This window comes from Cavia porcellus, unplaced genomic scaffold (genome assembly GCF_034190915.1).
Source record: "Cavia porcellus strain 051 isolate PalLab524CR breed Dunkin Hartley unplaced genomic scaffold, mCavPor4.1 scaffold_9, whole genome shotgun sequence".
NCBI lineage: Eukaryota > Metazoa > Chordata > Mammalia > Rodentia > Caviidae > Cavia > Cavia porcellus.
Window position 1 is genome coordinate 9416602 of NW_026947492.1, and position 14954 is coordinate 9431555.

The 14954-nt window shown below is 41.8% G+C and overlaps 1 protein-coding gene across 2 annotated transcripts in view; it reads left to right on the forward strand.

Annotated features, from left to right (window-relative positions):
* Positions 1–10017, forward strand: part of Pafah1b2 (platelet activating factor acetylhydrolase 1b catalytic subunit 2) — a 29716-nt gene extending 19699 nt beyond the window's left edge. For both annotated transcript variants that reach the window (XM_063255820.1, XM_023566216.2), the window contains 4 exons: positions 1635–1724; positions 2678–2794; positions 4254–4376; positions 6663–10017. In XM_063255820.1, coding sequence (XP_063111890.1) covers positions 1635–1724; positions 2678–2794; positions 4254–4376; positions 6663–6941 — 609 coding nt within the window. In that variant the 3' untranslated portion in view covers positions 6942–10017. The remainder of the gene's footprint in view (positions 1–1634; positions 1725–2677; positions 2795–4253; positions 4377–6662) is intronic.
* Positions 10018–14954: the final 4937 nt, after the last annotated feature.

The window sequence follows — 14954 nt, forward strand, 5'->3', positions numbered from 1 at the left end:
CTCCTATCCTCTCCTCTCCTGTCCTCTCCTCTCTTCTCCCCCCGCCCCCATACTTTCAGCCTAAAAGAAATGTTTTGTTTTGAAAGACAAGTTGGTTTCAACTCCGTTTCAGTCAATAGTTAACTGGCTCCAACAGAGGAGCATGGCAGACAGAAAGCACGGAGAGAAGTAACGGGGACAGAGGTGTACCCTTCCAGTCCCCACCACTCTACTACCAGACTCCCACCTTCGCTATAACCCAGTCACCTTCCCAAAGCTCCTCCTATGAGTACGTGACAGTCTTGAGGGGTATCTAGATCTAAACCATAAATAACATTTCATCCCTGACCCCCAAAAGGTTCATGCATATCTCCAAGCAGAATGCATTTAGTCCATCTCCTAAGACTTGCCAAAGCCCTAACAATTTCAGCATTCCCTAGGCAGACCTTCTTGAGTGCAGTGACCTTTCCTCTGGCTTTCTTTTTGTGGGGTTTTTGTTTTTGTCCTTTTGAGACAGACTTTCACTATGCAGTTCAGGCTGGCCTTGAACTCACTATGTAAACCAGGTAGGCCTCCAACTCCCAGAGATCCTCCTGCCTCAGCCTCCCATGTGCTGGGATTACAGGCATGCACCACCGTACCCAGCTATGGGCTTTCTTAAAGCAAGTCTCATTTTTGCAGTTTGGTGGGGACTTGCTGCTTCTTCATGTCCTCAAGGCATTTTTCCTGTTGGCTTCTTTTTAATGTTCATCTTTTCAGCAACTCAGCTCTCCTCAGCTCTTCCTTTCTGAGGAAACTAAACACTTTTCAAATGGGCTATTTGCTCCTGATTTTCATTAAAAACCTGACTAAAAGCAACTAGCAGTAATCGTGGGGCAGCCAAATTTTCCTCACCAGTCTTGTTCATCTGCTGTCTGTAGTCTCAGGGTGTGGGCAGTTTAACTGCCCACGGGTAGCACACATGCCCTGGATTCCAAGCGTCAGTGGTCCTTTTTCCAAACTGACACCTCCTGAGCCCAGCCTCTGTTTGCTGCCTTTTTTGTTTTTGTTTTTGTTATTTTTGGAGCTATCATTGGACTCACTGTGTAGCCCAGGCTGGCTTTGAACTCACAATGATCCCTCTGCCTCATCCTCTGCAGTGCTGGGGTTATAGGCATGTGCCACCATATCAGTTGGCCATTTGCGTTTTTAATCTTTATTCTGATCTGCTAACCTGTGACCAGAATTTCCCATCAAGCTCAGCATGCAGCCTAGTAGGGGTGCTTCTACAGTCTGTATCTCCAAACCTTTCAAAGCCTTCCTATGAATCATTCCAGAGGTTTCTGAACCACATAGTCAGGTAGCATTACAGCTGTGACTACATTCTCTATACCAAAATTTGTTTTAGTCAACTTTCTTTGTCACTGGAGCAAAATACTTGACATCAGCAACTTAACGAAAGGGACGTTTAGTTTGGTTCACATTTTCAGACCATAGTTGGTTAAATCCAAGACGAAGAGGGCTTAATGGAAGGGCCTTGGCAGAGAAAAAGTACTTGTGTGTCACCGTGGCCGGGGATCATAAAAAGAATGTTTAACAGTATCTGCTTAGATGACAATTCTTTCTAGTCCAAGAGATCTCATAGGTTTCTAATTTTTCTTTCTTTTTCTAACTAGCACAACAGATTTGTCTTGGATTGTAAAGACAAAGAGCCTGATGTACTATTTGTGGGTGACTCCATGGTACAGTTAATGCAGCAGTACGAGGTAAAGGTGTAAGGGGGTGAGGGTGGTTCTTGGTACTAGAGTGTATGATAATTGCTGGCTTTGTTCTGAACTGACCTTCTGCAGGCCCATTCAGCAGACCCTTAGAGAAGCTCTAGTTCGAAATACAATGGAAATCAGACCTAACTAGTGGGATTCTGTTTGCCACCAAGCATGAGACAGAAAAAAATTTGCATTATTTTAAAATAAATTTTCTTTTTTGTTTTAGTTTCCAAAAAGCTAGATATTTGTTTATATTTTTCCTACTTATGAGTTCCATTATTTGTATTTTGCCATTTTCTTATATTTTTTTGTGATGAGTTACTCCAAATACTTTTTAAGAGTTAGGCTTTCTTCCAAAGGGAATTTAAAAGAAAAGATAGTTTTATTTATATATATATATATTTTTTTATATATATATATATATATATTATATATATATATATATATATATATATATATATATATTGGTCTTTTTCGTTTTTATTGGTACCTGGGATCAAACTCATGACTGCCTGCTTGCACGGCAGGCGCTTATGCTGCTAAGCTAAATCCCCAGCCCCAAGAGGAGAGTTTTTGAGTTGGCAACTGAGTTAAAAATATTGGTAGGGTGGGGACATCGTTCAGTGGTGTTACTATACCTAGCATGCATAAGGCCCTGGATTTGTCCCCCACCACTGACACACACACACCCCAGCCAAATAAAATGTTGTTGTCTCTGTTAGAGCATCAGATTGAGCTGTGACTGTTTCTAATGTTGTGTTACTAAGAACTGAGTAACAGTTTTTAATTGGAAAGAAAGAATGGAGTGCACAGACTTTACAGCCCTTTAAACAGTGTTAGGTTTGAATAAAGACAATGGGAATTGTTATTTCAGATGCCTCACAACGCATTGCAGTTTAAAGATTTCATTTTCCACTAATTTTAGCTTAATAACATGAACTTTTCCTCTTTAGATATGGCGAGAACTGTTCTCTCCACTTCATGCACTTAATTTTGGAATTGGGGGAGATACGACAAGACATGTTTTATGGAGACTAAAGAATGGAGAACTGGAGAACATTAAACCTAAGGTGAAATGAAACTCGCTTTTAAAAGAATGTCATTAATTTTGAGTCTTTTTCAAATAAATTTGTTAAATTATCTGAAACTGTAGTACAAATACATTCCTTTTGTAAAGCACTGTTTCATTACTGGCTTAACTTTGTGTCTCTTTAAGGTAAATGACATCGTCATTGCATCAGAAAGTACTAAGGACAGGGCTGGGGATCTAGCTCAGCGGCATACGTGCCTGCCTTGCAGGTGCTCAGTCATGAGTTCAAGCCCTGGTACCAAAAAAAAACCAAAAGTACTAAAGACACCAGGGTTGTGTTTGTAATTGTGATGATTACCTTCTTCTGTTGTAGGAAGAGACTTGGTACAAAGGATGTGTGTTATTCTGTGGAATTCATGGACCTTGGACATATGGGGGGCCGTACAGATGTAATGCAGATTTTATTTTTATACAGTTGACTTTTTTATGTGTTTTGTTGGGGGTGTTTTGTTTTGTTTTGTTTTGTTTTTATAGCTCCTGGAGTTTGAGAGAGTAGCTTCTTTCTTTCTTTTTGTGTGTGTGTGTGGTTTTTTTTTTTTTTTTATCGGTACCGGGGATCGAACTCACGACCGCCTGCTTGTGAGGCAGGTGCTTATGCCGCTGACCTAAATCCCCAGCCTCGAGAGAGTAGCTTCTTAACTCGCTAATGATAGAAGCCTCTTGTTTCCTCAGTACAGTTTTACCACTTAAATATTAATCTGCTTGGAGTATGTTTTGATCCATGATTTGAGCTGTAAGTCAGTGTTTCAGGGGTAAGTGCCCAGTTAAAGCTATTTAACACCATCTGAAAAATTCATCTTTCTTTGACTTTTTAAAATTTTATTTTAAACAAAAGTAAAACAATCTCAAAACAAGATGATTAGAGGGCAACAGTGGTTAATACATTGCGCATTGTTATCTTTAAATTAGTTACTCAGAGTACAAGATATCTTTTTTTTTTTTTTTTTTTTTTTCCGTCTTTTTTGAGACAGGGTCTCACTGTGCAGTTCAGGCTGGCCTTGGGCTCACTTTGTTGCCCAGGCTGGTCTAGAACTCATAACAATCCTCCCACCTCAGCCTCCCGAGTGCTGGGATTACAGGTGTGAGCCACCACGCTCAGCTCTCTTAACTATCTTTTATACATGTATATATCACACATACATATATTTCTTTTAGCTTCTCACATTAGGAAGGCAATATGATGTTTACATATACAAGCCTGATTTATTGAACTTATGAATATGGTCTCTAATTGCATCCATTTACCTACAGAAGTTTCTTTGACTTTCTTTTGTACTGAGAATTGAACTCAGGACCTTGTGCTTGCCAGACAGGTGCTGTGCTGCTAAGCTGTATCCCCAGGCCCTTTGATTTTTGAAGTAAGATTCTCATCTAAATGCTGGAATTCTTTATTCCTCAGTGTTTATCTTTTTTCTTCTTTTTTATTCTCTCAATTGTAGGTCATTGTTGTCTGGGTAGGAACAAACAACCATGAAAATACAGCAGAAGAGGTAGCAGGTGGCATCGAGGCCATTGTACAACTTATCAACACAAGACAGCCACAAGCCAAAATCATTGTATTGGTATGTAGTCTTTGGGTGGATGGAGACTTTAGTATCTTGGTGTCTGCTGAGGAATCTGTTTTGAAATGCAGTTCCTCATAAATACGGAGAATATTAGGTGGGTGTGGTTTATGATACTTGTGATCTATTCTCTGATATATCCCAAGCTCTAATTGATCTTATTATTCTGCTTACTAACTTTAGGGTCATCTTTTATCTGCTTATCCGCCTTTAAAAGTGTAGAAATCCTTTGTTCCTCAGATATCCCTTTTCATTCTTTTTACTTCTAGTAACAAAAAATTTGCACATAAGATTTGTTTGAACCTTGTGTCTTTTATTAGGCTTGGTTTAGCTTGGTGTCGATACATTGCTTTCTTCCACTGTTAGCATGTTGAAGGTGGGCCTGGTGTGTGGCACACTCCTGTCCTCCCAGTGCCTGGGAGACTGAGAAAGAAGGATCGAAAGTCTGAGACAAGTTAGCTGAGACTCTGTCTCAAAATAAAAAGTAAAGAGGGCTGAGATCTAGCTCAGTGTGAAGACTGGGTTCAGTCCCCAGTACTACCAAAAATGTATGTGGGTACATATGTATGTTAAAGGTGGTATATTTATTAAAAATCTTAGACTTTTCTAAAACATTAGAAGTTAATCAGTGGGAAAAGGGGCACTTAATAGTACCCTAAAGATTATTTTTTTATAAAATAAAAGTATTCTTTATGGTCTTAAAGATTAAACAGCTTTTTTTCCCCCAGTAGAGAAGTCTAGCTCTGAACCAGGCATGGTGGTACACACCTGTGATGCCATCACTTGGGAGGCTGAGGATGAGGATTGCCTCAAATTCAAGGCTAGCCTGAAATACAGAGTGAGACCCTGTCTCAAAAAATAAACAAAAAAGTGTCATAGTCACTGGTGTACAAGGCACTGCTGTAGATTCTGAGCATGTAAAAGTGAGTAGAATGTCATCTTTTAAGGAGCTCAGTCTGGTAGACGGAGACAGCCATACGGAGAGCTGCTGCTGAGAGTCGGGGAAGAGGAATGGGTGTAAGCGGGGAGTAGGAGTGTGTTTTACACAGAAAAGTGCACATTCAGTCTCAAACAAGTCACAGTCTCCAGACAGATGGGGGAAGGAATCAAGGTAGGGCATTACCGAGAAGGGTGGGGAGAGAAAAAAGGCCTGTGCATTATTTGTTTGTAGAATAAACAGAGAAGAATGTATAGAGTGTGAGGCTGGGATGTTAGGAAAAGGAGACCACAGGGAGTTTAGATTCTCACTTTACTTACTTATTGATGTAGCTGTTTATATTTTGCCTTATTCTAGAAAAGATTACACAGCATTGCCGTTCGGTCTACGTTTGAGCTGAGCATGGCAGCACATACCTGTAATCCCAGCCTCTCAGAAAGATAGTTTCAGGCCTTTTCTAAAAATAAAAAAAATGGAAGAAAAAAGTAAAAGGCCAGGGATGTAGCTCAGCAGCACAGCACCTGCCTGCTTTGCGAGGTCGTGAGTTCAGTCCTTGGTGCCCCCGCCCCCGCGCCCCCACCCAAAAAAAGATGTAGCTTGGTGATAGAGCAGTTGCCTAGCATTCACAAAGCTCTAGGTTCAGTGCCCAGTATTGCAAAGGGAGAAAAAAGTCCATTTCTGAAATATGGTAACGCACAAAGTGCATAAATGTTGCTAAGTACATTTTGTGTTCTTCATTCAACAGAGTCTCACTGTGTAGCCCATGCTGGCCTTTAACTCTGGTAGGCCTCCTGCCTCTGCGTTCCGAGTACTGGGATAATGGATGTGTGTCACCGTGTCTGATTAAGACACGTTTTGTCCTAGTAAATGTATGTGGCTGTGATTCATCAAGACAGCATTGGTTCATTCCTCTCTGTTGTAGTGTGCTATGGTATAGCATCCATGTACATTAATAGGTAGATATGTCTTTAAACTGGGTTGTTCTGATGGCTTTATGGAGTAGGGATTAAAGGAGGAACAACACTGGAGCTGGAAGACTGTTCAGGACATGTTCCATTAATTGAGGTGAATGATGACAAGACCTTGAGTGACAGCAATAGGGTAAAGAAAAGATAATACATCTCCTTGTTTGAGGCAGCGCTTTACTGCGTAGTTCAGGGTGACTTGGGGCTCACTATGTAGCCCAGATGCACCTCAAACTCATGACAGTGCTGCTTCAGCCTCCTGAGTGCTGGAATTACAGGAATGTACCATCACACAGCTAGCAAGATGATGGATCTGAAATCATAAATAAATAGAGAAAAACCAGTGGACCTTCACAGTTAATGTTCTTCTCTGCTCTGCCCCAGGGTTTATTACCTCGAGGTGAGAAGCCCAACCCTTTGAGGCAAAAGAATGCCAAGGTGAACCAACTTCTCAAGGTTTCTCTGCCAAAGCTCACCAATGTGCAGCTCCTGGATACAGATGGGGGTTTCGTGCACTCGGACGGTGCCATCTCCTGCCACGACATGTTTGATTTCCTGCATCTCACAGGAGGGGGCTATGCAAAAATCTGCAAACCCCTCCATGAACTGATCATGCAGTTGCTGGAGGAAACCCCGGAGGAGAAGCAGACCACCATTGCCTGACTGGCCTCGTCAGTGTTGATAGCGTCCCAGCTTCCTCAGATCAGTTATGTCACTGGCACTACAGAATCCTCTTTCTTAAGGCACTTTGCATTGTAGGATGTTCCTGGATGCTCATATCTAGTGTTTGAAGGGGAGGAGGGATTTAAACTGGTCGTGTATATAGAAGGGTTTTTGACACAGGAAAACAATTAGCCAAGAAGATTGTTGTTTAAATTCATTTGAAACCAGAAGGGGACTTTTTAGTTGTATGTGTGACACCTTCATTGAATTATCACTTTTTCCTAAAACTGCATCAGGCCCAAGTACTTAAAAAAACAAAGATTTTTTTCTTGGCCTTTTTCCCCCTGGATTGTGTTATATATAATCATTATCAGAATCACACCTACTTAGCTATATAACAAATTCTTTTTTCTGGTTTTTAAGGTTTATAATTCGGCCTTTTTTATTTTGTGTTACTTGTATGTGTGCTCAGTATTTTGTTAATGTACAGCATCAGATTAAACGTGCTTGTCATTCAAATATGGGAGATGCTATAGTGACACTCTTAAACTTTCCTGTGTTTAGCAGTGAGAAACAGGTTTACCCTCTCTGGGAACTCTTTGGAGGATGTTATTTTTATGCTGCTGAATATCATGGCTATAATAGAGCCGTGCTTGCAGCCTTTTCTTCCCTTTTCTCCTCCTCTGTTGTTGTTGTTTTGGGGTTGTTTGTTTGTTTGGTTTCCTTCCTTACCGATACTACTGTGTTTTACCGTATTTTTGACCTAGGACCTCAGTTGATGAAAGTGTAAGTCCCCAGCCAGTTGCTCTCATGATGTTACTATGCATGACTCCTCCTAGTGGGATCTGTGCGTGGAGTCTGTGTGGTGTTACACATATTAAGAGTTCTGGTGTGTTTTTCCATTAAAGCCCATTAACAGTTTTTAGCATATCTTTTTGGAAAAAAAGTCAGAACTCTGTTTCTCATTTCATAATATCTGACATTATTTCAGGCTTTATAGTATCTTAAGGTATGTGATTCTTTGTTTCTTTTCTTTTTTTTCCAATTTTGGGGACACACATACTAGGGAAGTACTCTGCCACTGAGCCTCACCCCCAGCCCTATATTTTATTTTTTTATTGGCTTAAATCGTATTGGTCAAAAAAGATTCGGCTTTTTCCATGGGGAAACAGTGAACCTGCTCTCAGAAAAGACGTTCTGTGTTTATTCCATCATTTTAGTTTTTTTTTGAAGATAGATCCATCTAACTTGTAAGGTTTCTTCCTAGTGTAGCTTCCCCTGAGAGTTTCTTTCAAAAGAAGTCCTTATAATCTTAATGGTTTTCTTGAGCCAAAAGAACTTCCATTTAGAATAACAATATAACAATAAATGGCTTATTATTGAACTATGAATTCTACAAACTGGATCTACAACATGTTTGAACTGGACCAGCTTGGGTATTGAAGTGACCCATCAAGTGTGCGCTGCAGTGGTTCTGTTTAATGTTCAAATTCAGTAACTAAACTGTATGCTTTACGTTCTGCTCACAAAGCAAATGGGGAGAGAGGCTTTGTGTATTGGAGTAAGGTTTATGGATTTGTTCTAAGACCCATTTCTGATTGGACTGTGTGTGTGTGTGTGTGTGTGTGTGTGTGTGTGTGTAGCCTCTTTCTAGGAGTTTGCTTTTGTTTTCTAGTTTTCTGAATATATCATGTCATTAACAGAGAATACACATGGTGTTTACTAAACTTTTTTACTATATTGAAATTTCCTTTTTATTTTTAGTATCCCACGTTCTTGAGTTTTTCAAAACAGATTTTTTTTTTTTTCCATAACTGAGGTATAGTTTCAAGAAGGAGAGTTAAGCCAGAATTTTGTGTGTAAAAGGACAGTCGCCTATCCAGGTCTTTCTGTGTCTTATCAGAAAGTAGGAGGATGGTCCAGAAAAACCCACTAGGTTACTCCTGTAGCATGCGCTTTAGCTTCTCTCTTGACTGCATATCAAAAACCCTTTGTGAGCTGTCCTACAGCTCCTTTGTTTATGTATATAAACCTCAGATGTTGCTACATTTTATATCTGCCAGAGCTCTTCAAGCAAAGTGTTTGAACCACTAGTCTTTTAAATAAAATTCTGCCCTATTGCCAATGTGCAGATACTAAGTCCACTTTCTCATTTTTTGCCAGATATCTTTGCAGTGTTTTAGGCAAAAAAGGTTAATCTGTTTTTCTTTGAATGACATCCCAGTTTGCTTTAACAGCAGAATTTACCGCTAAGTCTTTGTACTTTTTAAAAATGTATACATTTAATGCACTGTCCACGAGAACTGTCCTTGTTGTCCTTGTGGAAGGGCCAACTTCCCAGGAAGCTAGCAGAGGTGCCGCCCTGTTTCTTTCCTAGCAGATTTTAATCCCTTTGCCCATCCGTTCCTGCTACCGGGCACCCAGTGACCGAACTCTTGTGATCTCTGTGGTCATGTCTGGAAGGTGGTGGGTTGAAGGAAGATACACTGCCAAGAGCAGTCTCATGGGTTGTTCTGCTGCCCACATATTACAGACTGTGGTAGACAGTTCTGTGGCTACCACGGCTCTCTGAAAGTTGAGGACATCTGCTTAGACCTGAATCTTCATTCAAAACTCTAACCCAGCAAAACAAATCTTAAGTAGCTAATGCCCTGTTAAGAATTGTAATGTTAGTTGTTTAAAAACAAAAATTCTGACTTTTTAATTTTTTAACCTAGTCACTGTTTACAGTTGTATGCTAACCCTGAATTACTGTCTGTGCTGTGGTGTATGAACATTATCAATCTTATATTTATTGCAGTAAAGAAGAAACTAAAATATACAAAAAGGATGAGTGTGTCCAGGCTCCTGAAGCTGTGGGTGCATGTGGGAGCAGTGAGTGGGCACCTCCTAAAAGGAGGCCTTTTGGGGAGGTCCGCATGCTCCCCGTGGTACTCCTCTTAGAAAATCACTGCTGCTGGTGGACTGAACCTCCCCAAGGGGAGCTTGTGACTCTGCTTTGGCAAAGTTTCCTTGACTAGTAGAGATCATCTGTTTTAGTGCATATTTCAATATAAATGTCAACATTTCACTCAAACTTGTTTATGTCTTTGTTTCTTTTATCATTTTAGATTCCAGTGGGAAAAAAGGATTTTTTCTTGCCTTATCATAAGCAATTTGGATACATTAGTCATCCTGATGCCTTTCTGTGGAACTGAATGTAGCAAGCCAGCTGTTATCACTTGTGTTGTGGGAGTGAGGGCAGGGTGGTTGAATGGGGTGAGGAGGTATCAGAAATCCTGGGTAGATAAAGGGAAAAATTGTCAAATGTTTCAGATTGCTGAAGAGTATGTGGCGTTAGTAATGTTTCCACTATAAACTGACCCTTTTCCTTTTTTTTAAAGTTCAGCGTTGACAGTTTGTGCACATCAAATGTCATAGGTGACACTGTTTCTGCTTTCCTCACACTAAATCACCAGCTTGTGTGGTGTTTGTGTTACTTTTTCTAAACTTTGGAAAATCTCTCCACTATTTTCCTCAGTTTTAACTTTATCCTTCAAACAATTTGCTGTGTTCTAAGTTCTTGTGTCATCAAGGTTTTTTTTTTAAACCCTCAGGAGCCAGGTGTGATGGCACATAATCTGTGATCCCAGCACTCTGCAGAGCTAAGGCAAGCAGAATTCAAGTTGCAGCCCAGTTAAGGGCAGCTTAACAATTTAATGAGACCTTATCTCAAAAACTAAGGGCTAGGTATGGAGTTCAGTGTGAAGTTTATTTGTTTGTTTCTTTTTTTTGGAGGGGGGGATTGAATTCATGACTTCATGCTTGCCAGGCAGGTGCTCACACCACTGACTAAATCCCCGCTCAGTGTAAAGTTAAATGCCCATAGCTGCAAAAATAAAGCCTCAGGATATATCCTGTTAATCCCTAGGGCTATATGTAGGTGCGTCCCTGTATTGCTATTGACTGAGGGCCCTAGGGACTAGGTTGTACATCTTGTCATCTGACACAGTCAGTTGTGATGTTTAGTTGTTCCAGAATTTGAGCACAGCTTTTAACCGACCTCAGAGACCCTGCCTTTGCATTACTCATTCAACCTGAGGCATTTTGGCTCCAGAATTTGTGTCCTGAGTTCATTACAGATCCCCAGTTTCCTTTCGGTTGCAGGTGCTGGAATGAAATGACAGCCTTTCAACAACAACAAAGCCCTTCCCTTGAAACAAACTAACAGTTTCTTTTGTTTTTTTTGCAGCCATTATACTCTAAATTCTATCTGTTGTCATATTCTATCCATGTGGTTATAAGAACTATTAGATTATTTAAAAGCACTGCCTAGCCCATCCTCCTTTGTGAATTAAAATCTAAAAGACTAGTGATGTAGCTTGATGCTAGAGTTCTTGCCCAATAATTATGTTAAGAAATAATGGAGAGGCTGGGCATTTAGCTCAGCGGCATAAGCACCTGCTTTGTAAGCAGGCAGTCGTGAGTTTGATCCTCAGTACCAATAAAAAGGAAAAAGACCAAAAAAAAATCATGGAGGTTTAAGTTCTGTCAAAATACATTGTAGGATTACAGTATCCAGGCATGAGCTTGTAATTCCAGCATGCTGGAAGGCTGAGGCAGGAGGATCACAAGTTTAAGCTTAGCCTCAGCAATTTAGTAAGACCCTCTTTTTTCCTTAAATTTTATTAGTACAGATTTGCAGTACATAATGATCACATTCATGCAATGTCACACCTGTACATAATACATACTCTTTTTACACTCCCTTTCCCTTTCCCTCTGTGAGTCCTGTCTGTTGAAGAAGGCTGGGGATGTAGCCTAATACAAAGACCCTCATTCAATCTGTAGTAACACACTAATTAAATACTAAAAATAGGGACCAAGAATATAGCTCAGTGGTACAGCACCTACCTGGCAAGCGTGAGGTCCTAAATTCAACTTCCAGTATCCTCCAAAAACAATTTTTTTGTTCCTAAAATGTTTGTGTGTGTTTTTTTTTTTTTTTTTTTTTTTTTTGTCTTTTTCCTTTTATCGGTACTGGGGATTGAACTCATGACTGCCTGCTTGCAAGGCAGGTGCTTATGCCGCTGAGCTAAATCTCCAGCCCCTTGTGTGTGTATTTAATAGAAAAGTGAGGTATGAGAAAAACTCTAGACTGGTTCAGAGGAGTAAAGGTAATCAACTCTGAATATCTGAAGCACTGGGGTTATCCAAGAAGGTTGAGGTATATCCCAAGATGAGAACTAGAGAATAGAAGGGTACTTTCTACTGAGAACTTGGAGTAAGGACCTGGTAACTGCATGTACTCTGGATTCAGTCAAAAATGGGCAAAGTTCCTCCAATTTCATAAGCAGAGTTCCATGCTGCTTTAGAGTTGGAGGGGCTGCCCTTTGTTGTATTTGGTTTTTTGTTTGTTAGGGTTTTTGGTTTATATTTTGTTTTGTTCTGGGTACTGGGGAGAAAACCCTATTTGTATTCTAGCACTGAGCTACATCTCCAACTACATCACCCCTCTTTTTAAATTTTGCAATAAGGGCGCCGGGCGTGGTGGCTCATGCCTGTAATCCCAGCACTCGGGAGGCTGAGGCAGGAGGATCGTTGCGAGTTCGAGACCAGCCTGGGCTACAAAGTGCTCAAGGCCAGCCTGAACTGCATAGCGAGACCCCTGTCTCAAAAAAGACAAAAAAAAATTTTTTTTTTTTTTTTTTTTTTGCAATAAGGTTGCAGTAGGTAGCCCAGTCTGAGCTTGAATTTGTAAGGTTCTGGAGTAGCTGTCATTAGGTGCGAGCTGCTGTGTTAGGCATGGGCTGCCAGTGTTTATCAGTGATCTTTGGGGCACAGATTGAGTTGATCAATTATTTATCTGCCTGTTGCCTGTAACCTGATGACCAGCCCTATCTCCTGGAAAGCATTATACTGGTTCCATCACAGGGGAAGAGGGAAGCAGGGGAGGTGAGTGTGTTAGGGCACATGCCGGTGTGCCCGGAGAACGCCCAGTGTTAGGGGATGGAAAGTGACTGGTCCGTCTCTGGCAGAAGGTCCTGCCCACCTGGTCAGAGCTGCTTTCTCTCGTCTCTTCTTGTTTTCTAGACAGTAGCTTGGGGTGGTGAGCGTAGCCAAGCCCCATACCATTGTGCAGTATTTAATGCAGGGGGAATGAGAAGGCCTCAGAGTTCAGTCTGCCACGTCTCACATTGCAGGGTTTTAACTATTAGAACTTTTTGACATCAAAGTAATTATTTCTCTTGGGGTGTTGGAGATCCAACCTAGGTCTGCTCTAACACTGAACTTTACCCCCAGCTCTTTATTTTTTTAAATTTTAAAATGGTGGTGCTAAATTGCCCAGGCTAGTGGAATTTGTGATCCTCCTCCCTCAGCCTCTTGAGTAGTTGAATCAGCCCTCGCAGGCATGAACCACCATGACTTTACCTTATCTGCAGAATGGCAGGATAATTCCTCTATCATGACCTGATTCTTAGTCTGCCTTGCATCTATCTTCATAGTCCTTGAAAAAGAGATAACCAGGCACAAGGGAGGCCCCGAGACAGAATTTATCAAGGGAGAACTTGCCCGTGGCTGCTTTTACTCCAACAATTCTTGAGCTCCAGATGGATGCACTGAACCCTTTCTGTAGTCATGAGGTCCAGGAACCTCAGATCTGTTTCCTTTTGATGAGTTAGCTTTTTACCTGGGCGAGTTGTGCCACTGGTTCCTAAATTACATGCCTGGTTGGATTAGGTAATCCCCTGACTAATTCTCACTGTATCCTGCTCCTGGTGCAGCCTTCAGCACATTCTAACAATTCCCTTGAGCCAGTGGAAGGATCCTCACCGTCCTCTGCCCCACACTGCACGAATTCCTTGTGACTCAAAATGGAGCTGGGCCCAGTGTGGTCTGGGAGCCACGTTGGTTGCTTGGTGAATAGTCCATTTGTTTGACCATATGCCGCACCCGAGCTCAGAAAGGGTGGCCCAGAAAGGGGAAAGGAATCACCTGAGCCTCATGACCCCACCCTTCCCTTCTCAGAGCAGCTTGGGTTGAGCTTTTTATGTAACATGGCAGAGAATTCAGTGGGCCTGTGCAGAAAGCCGCAAGTGCTGCCCAAGACTCCATGTTCCCCGCTACACTCGCCAGTCTGGCTTTGAGGCCAGCTCTGCCCTTCTGTGCTGCTGCAGTCAACAAAAACGTCCTTCTCTCCTCTCTGCCAGGCCTCAGAAAGGGCCTATTCATAACTGAGCTGTACTGTTCCCTCGGAGGAGGTGGGGTGAGGAATGTCCTGCAGACCTGGGAACAGCTAGAAAACCTCAGGCTGCTGCCGTACCCCACCCTCTGAACAGCCGTATCCTGGGGATTCAGAGGTTAAGCCCCGAGACCTGCAGGAGTTCAGGATCCGTCTGGGTTTTTTAAAAGTGTGTTCCAAGATGCCAGGAAGAAGGATATTGCCGGTCAACAGTTGTGTAGCCCTACGGCAGTAGTTCACAGTCTATTGCCGAAGTTCCTGGAGTGCTCAGCTTGCTGCTGCATGCTTGTAATCCCAGAACTCGGGAGGCTGAGGCAAGAGGATTGCCACGAGTTCAAAGCTAGGCAGAACTACATAGCCAGACTCTGTCTGTCTGTCTCTCTCAAAAACAAAAAAAAAAACTACCCAATTTCCTGATTTGTTAAAATGGGGGGGGGGGTGCGTTACATATTGGAGTCACCTGTAATCCTAGCACTTTGCCTTTGTACTGAAGAGGCTGAGGCAGGAGGATCATGAGTTCAAAGCCATCCTGGGCTAAATAACAATTCCTTGTCTCAAATCAAACCAGCAGGTTTTGAAGTGCACTGTGTGATTCACTAAGTGTGGGACAGTGTAATAGAGCCCCAGATGTGAATGCCAGCCACGGGTCACATTGTGTCTCAAAGACAGGCCGACCTAGAATGCTTCTTGCCAGTCCCTATCCTGGCTTTAGGTAGTACAGCCGGGTACCAGCCGGCAGAAGCTGTGGCTCAGTGACCTTCAGTCTGTCTTCACAACACCCAGGGAAGTTC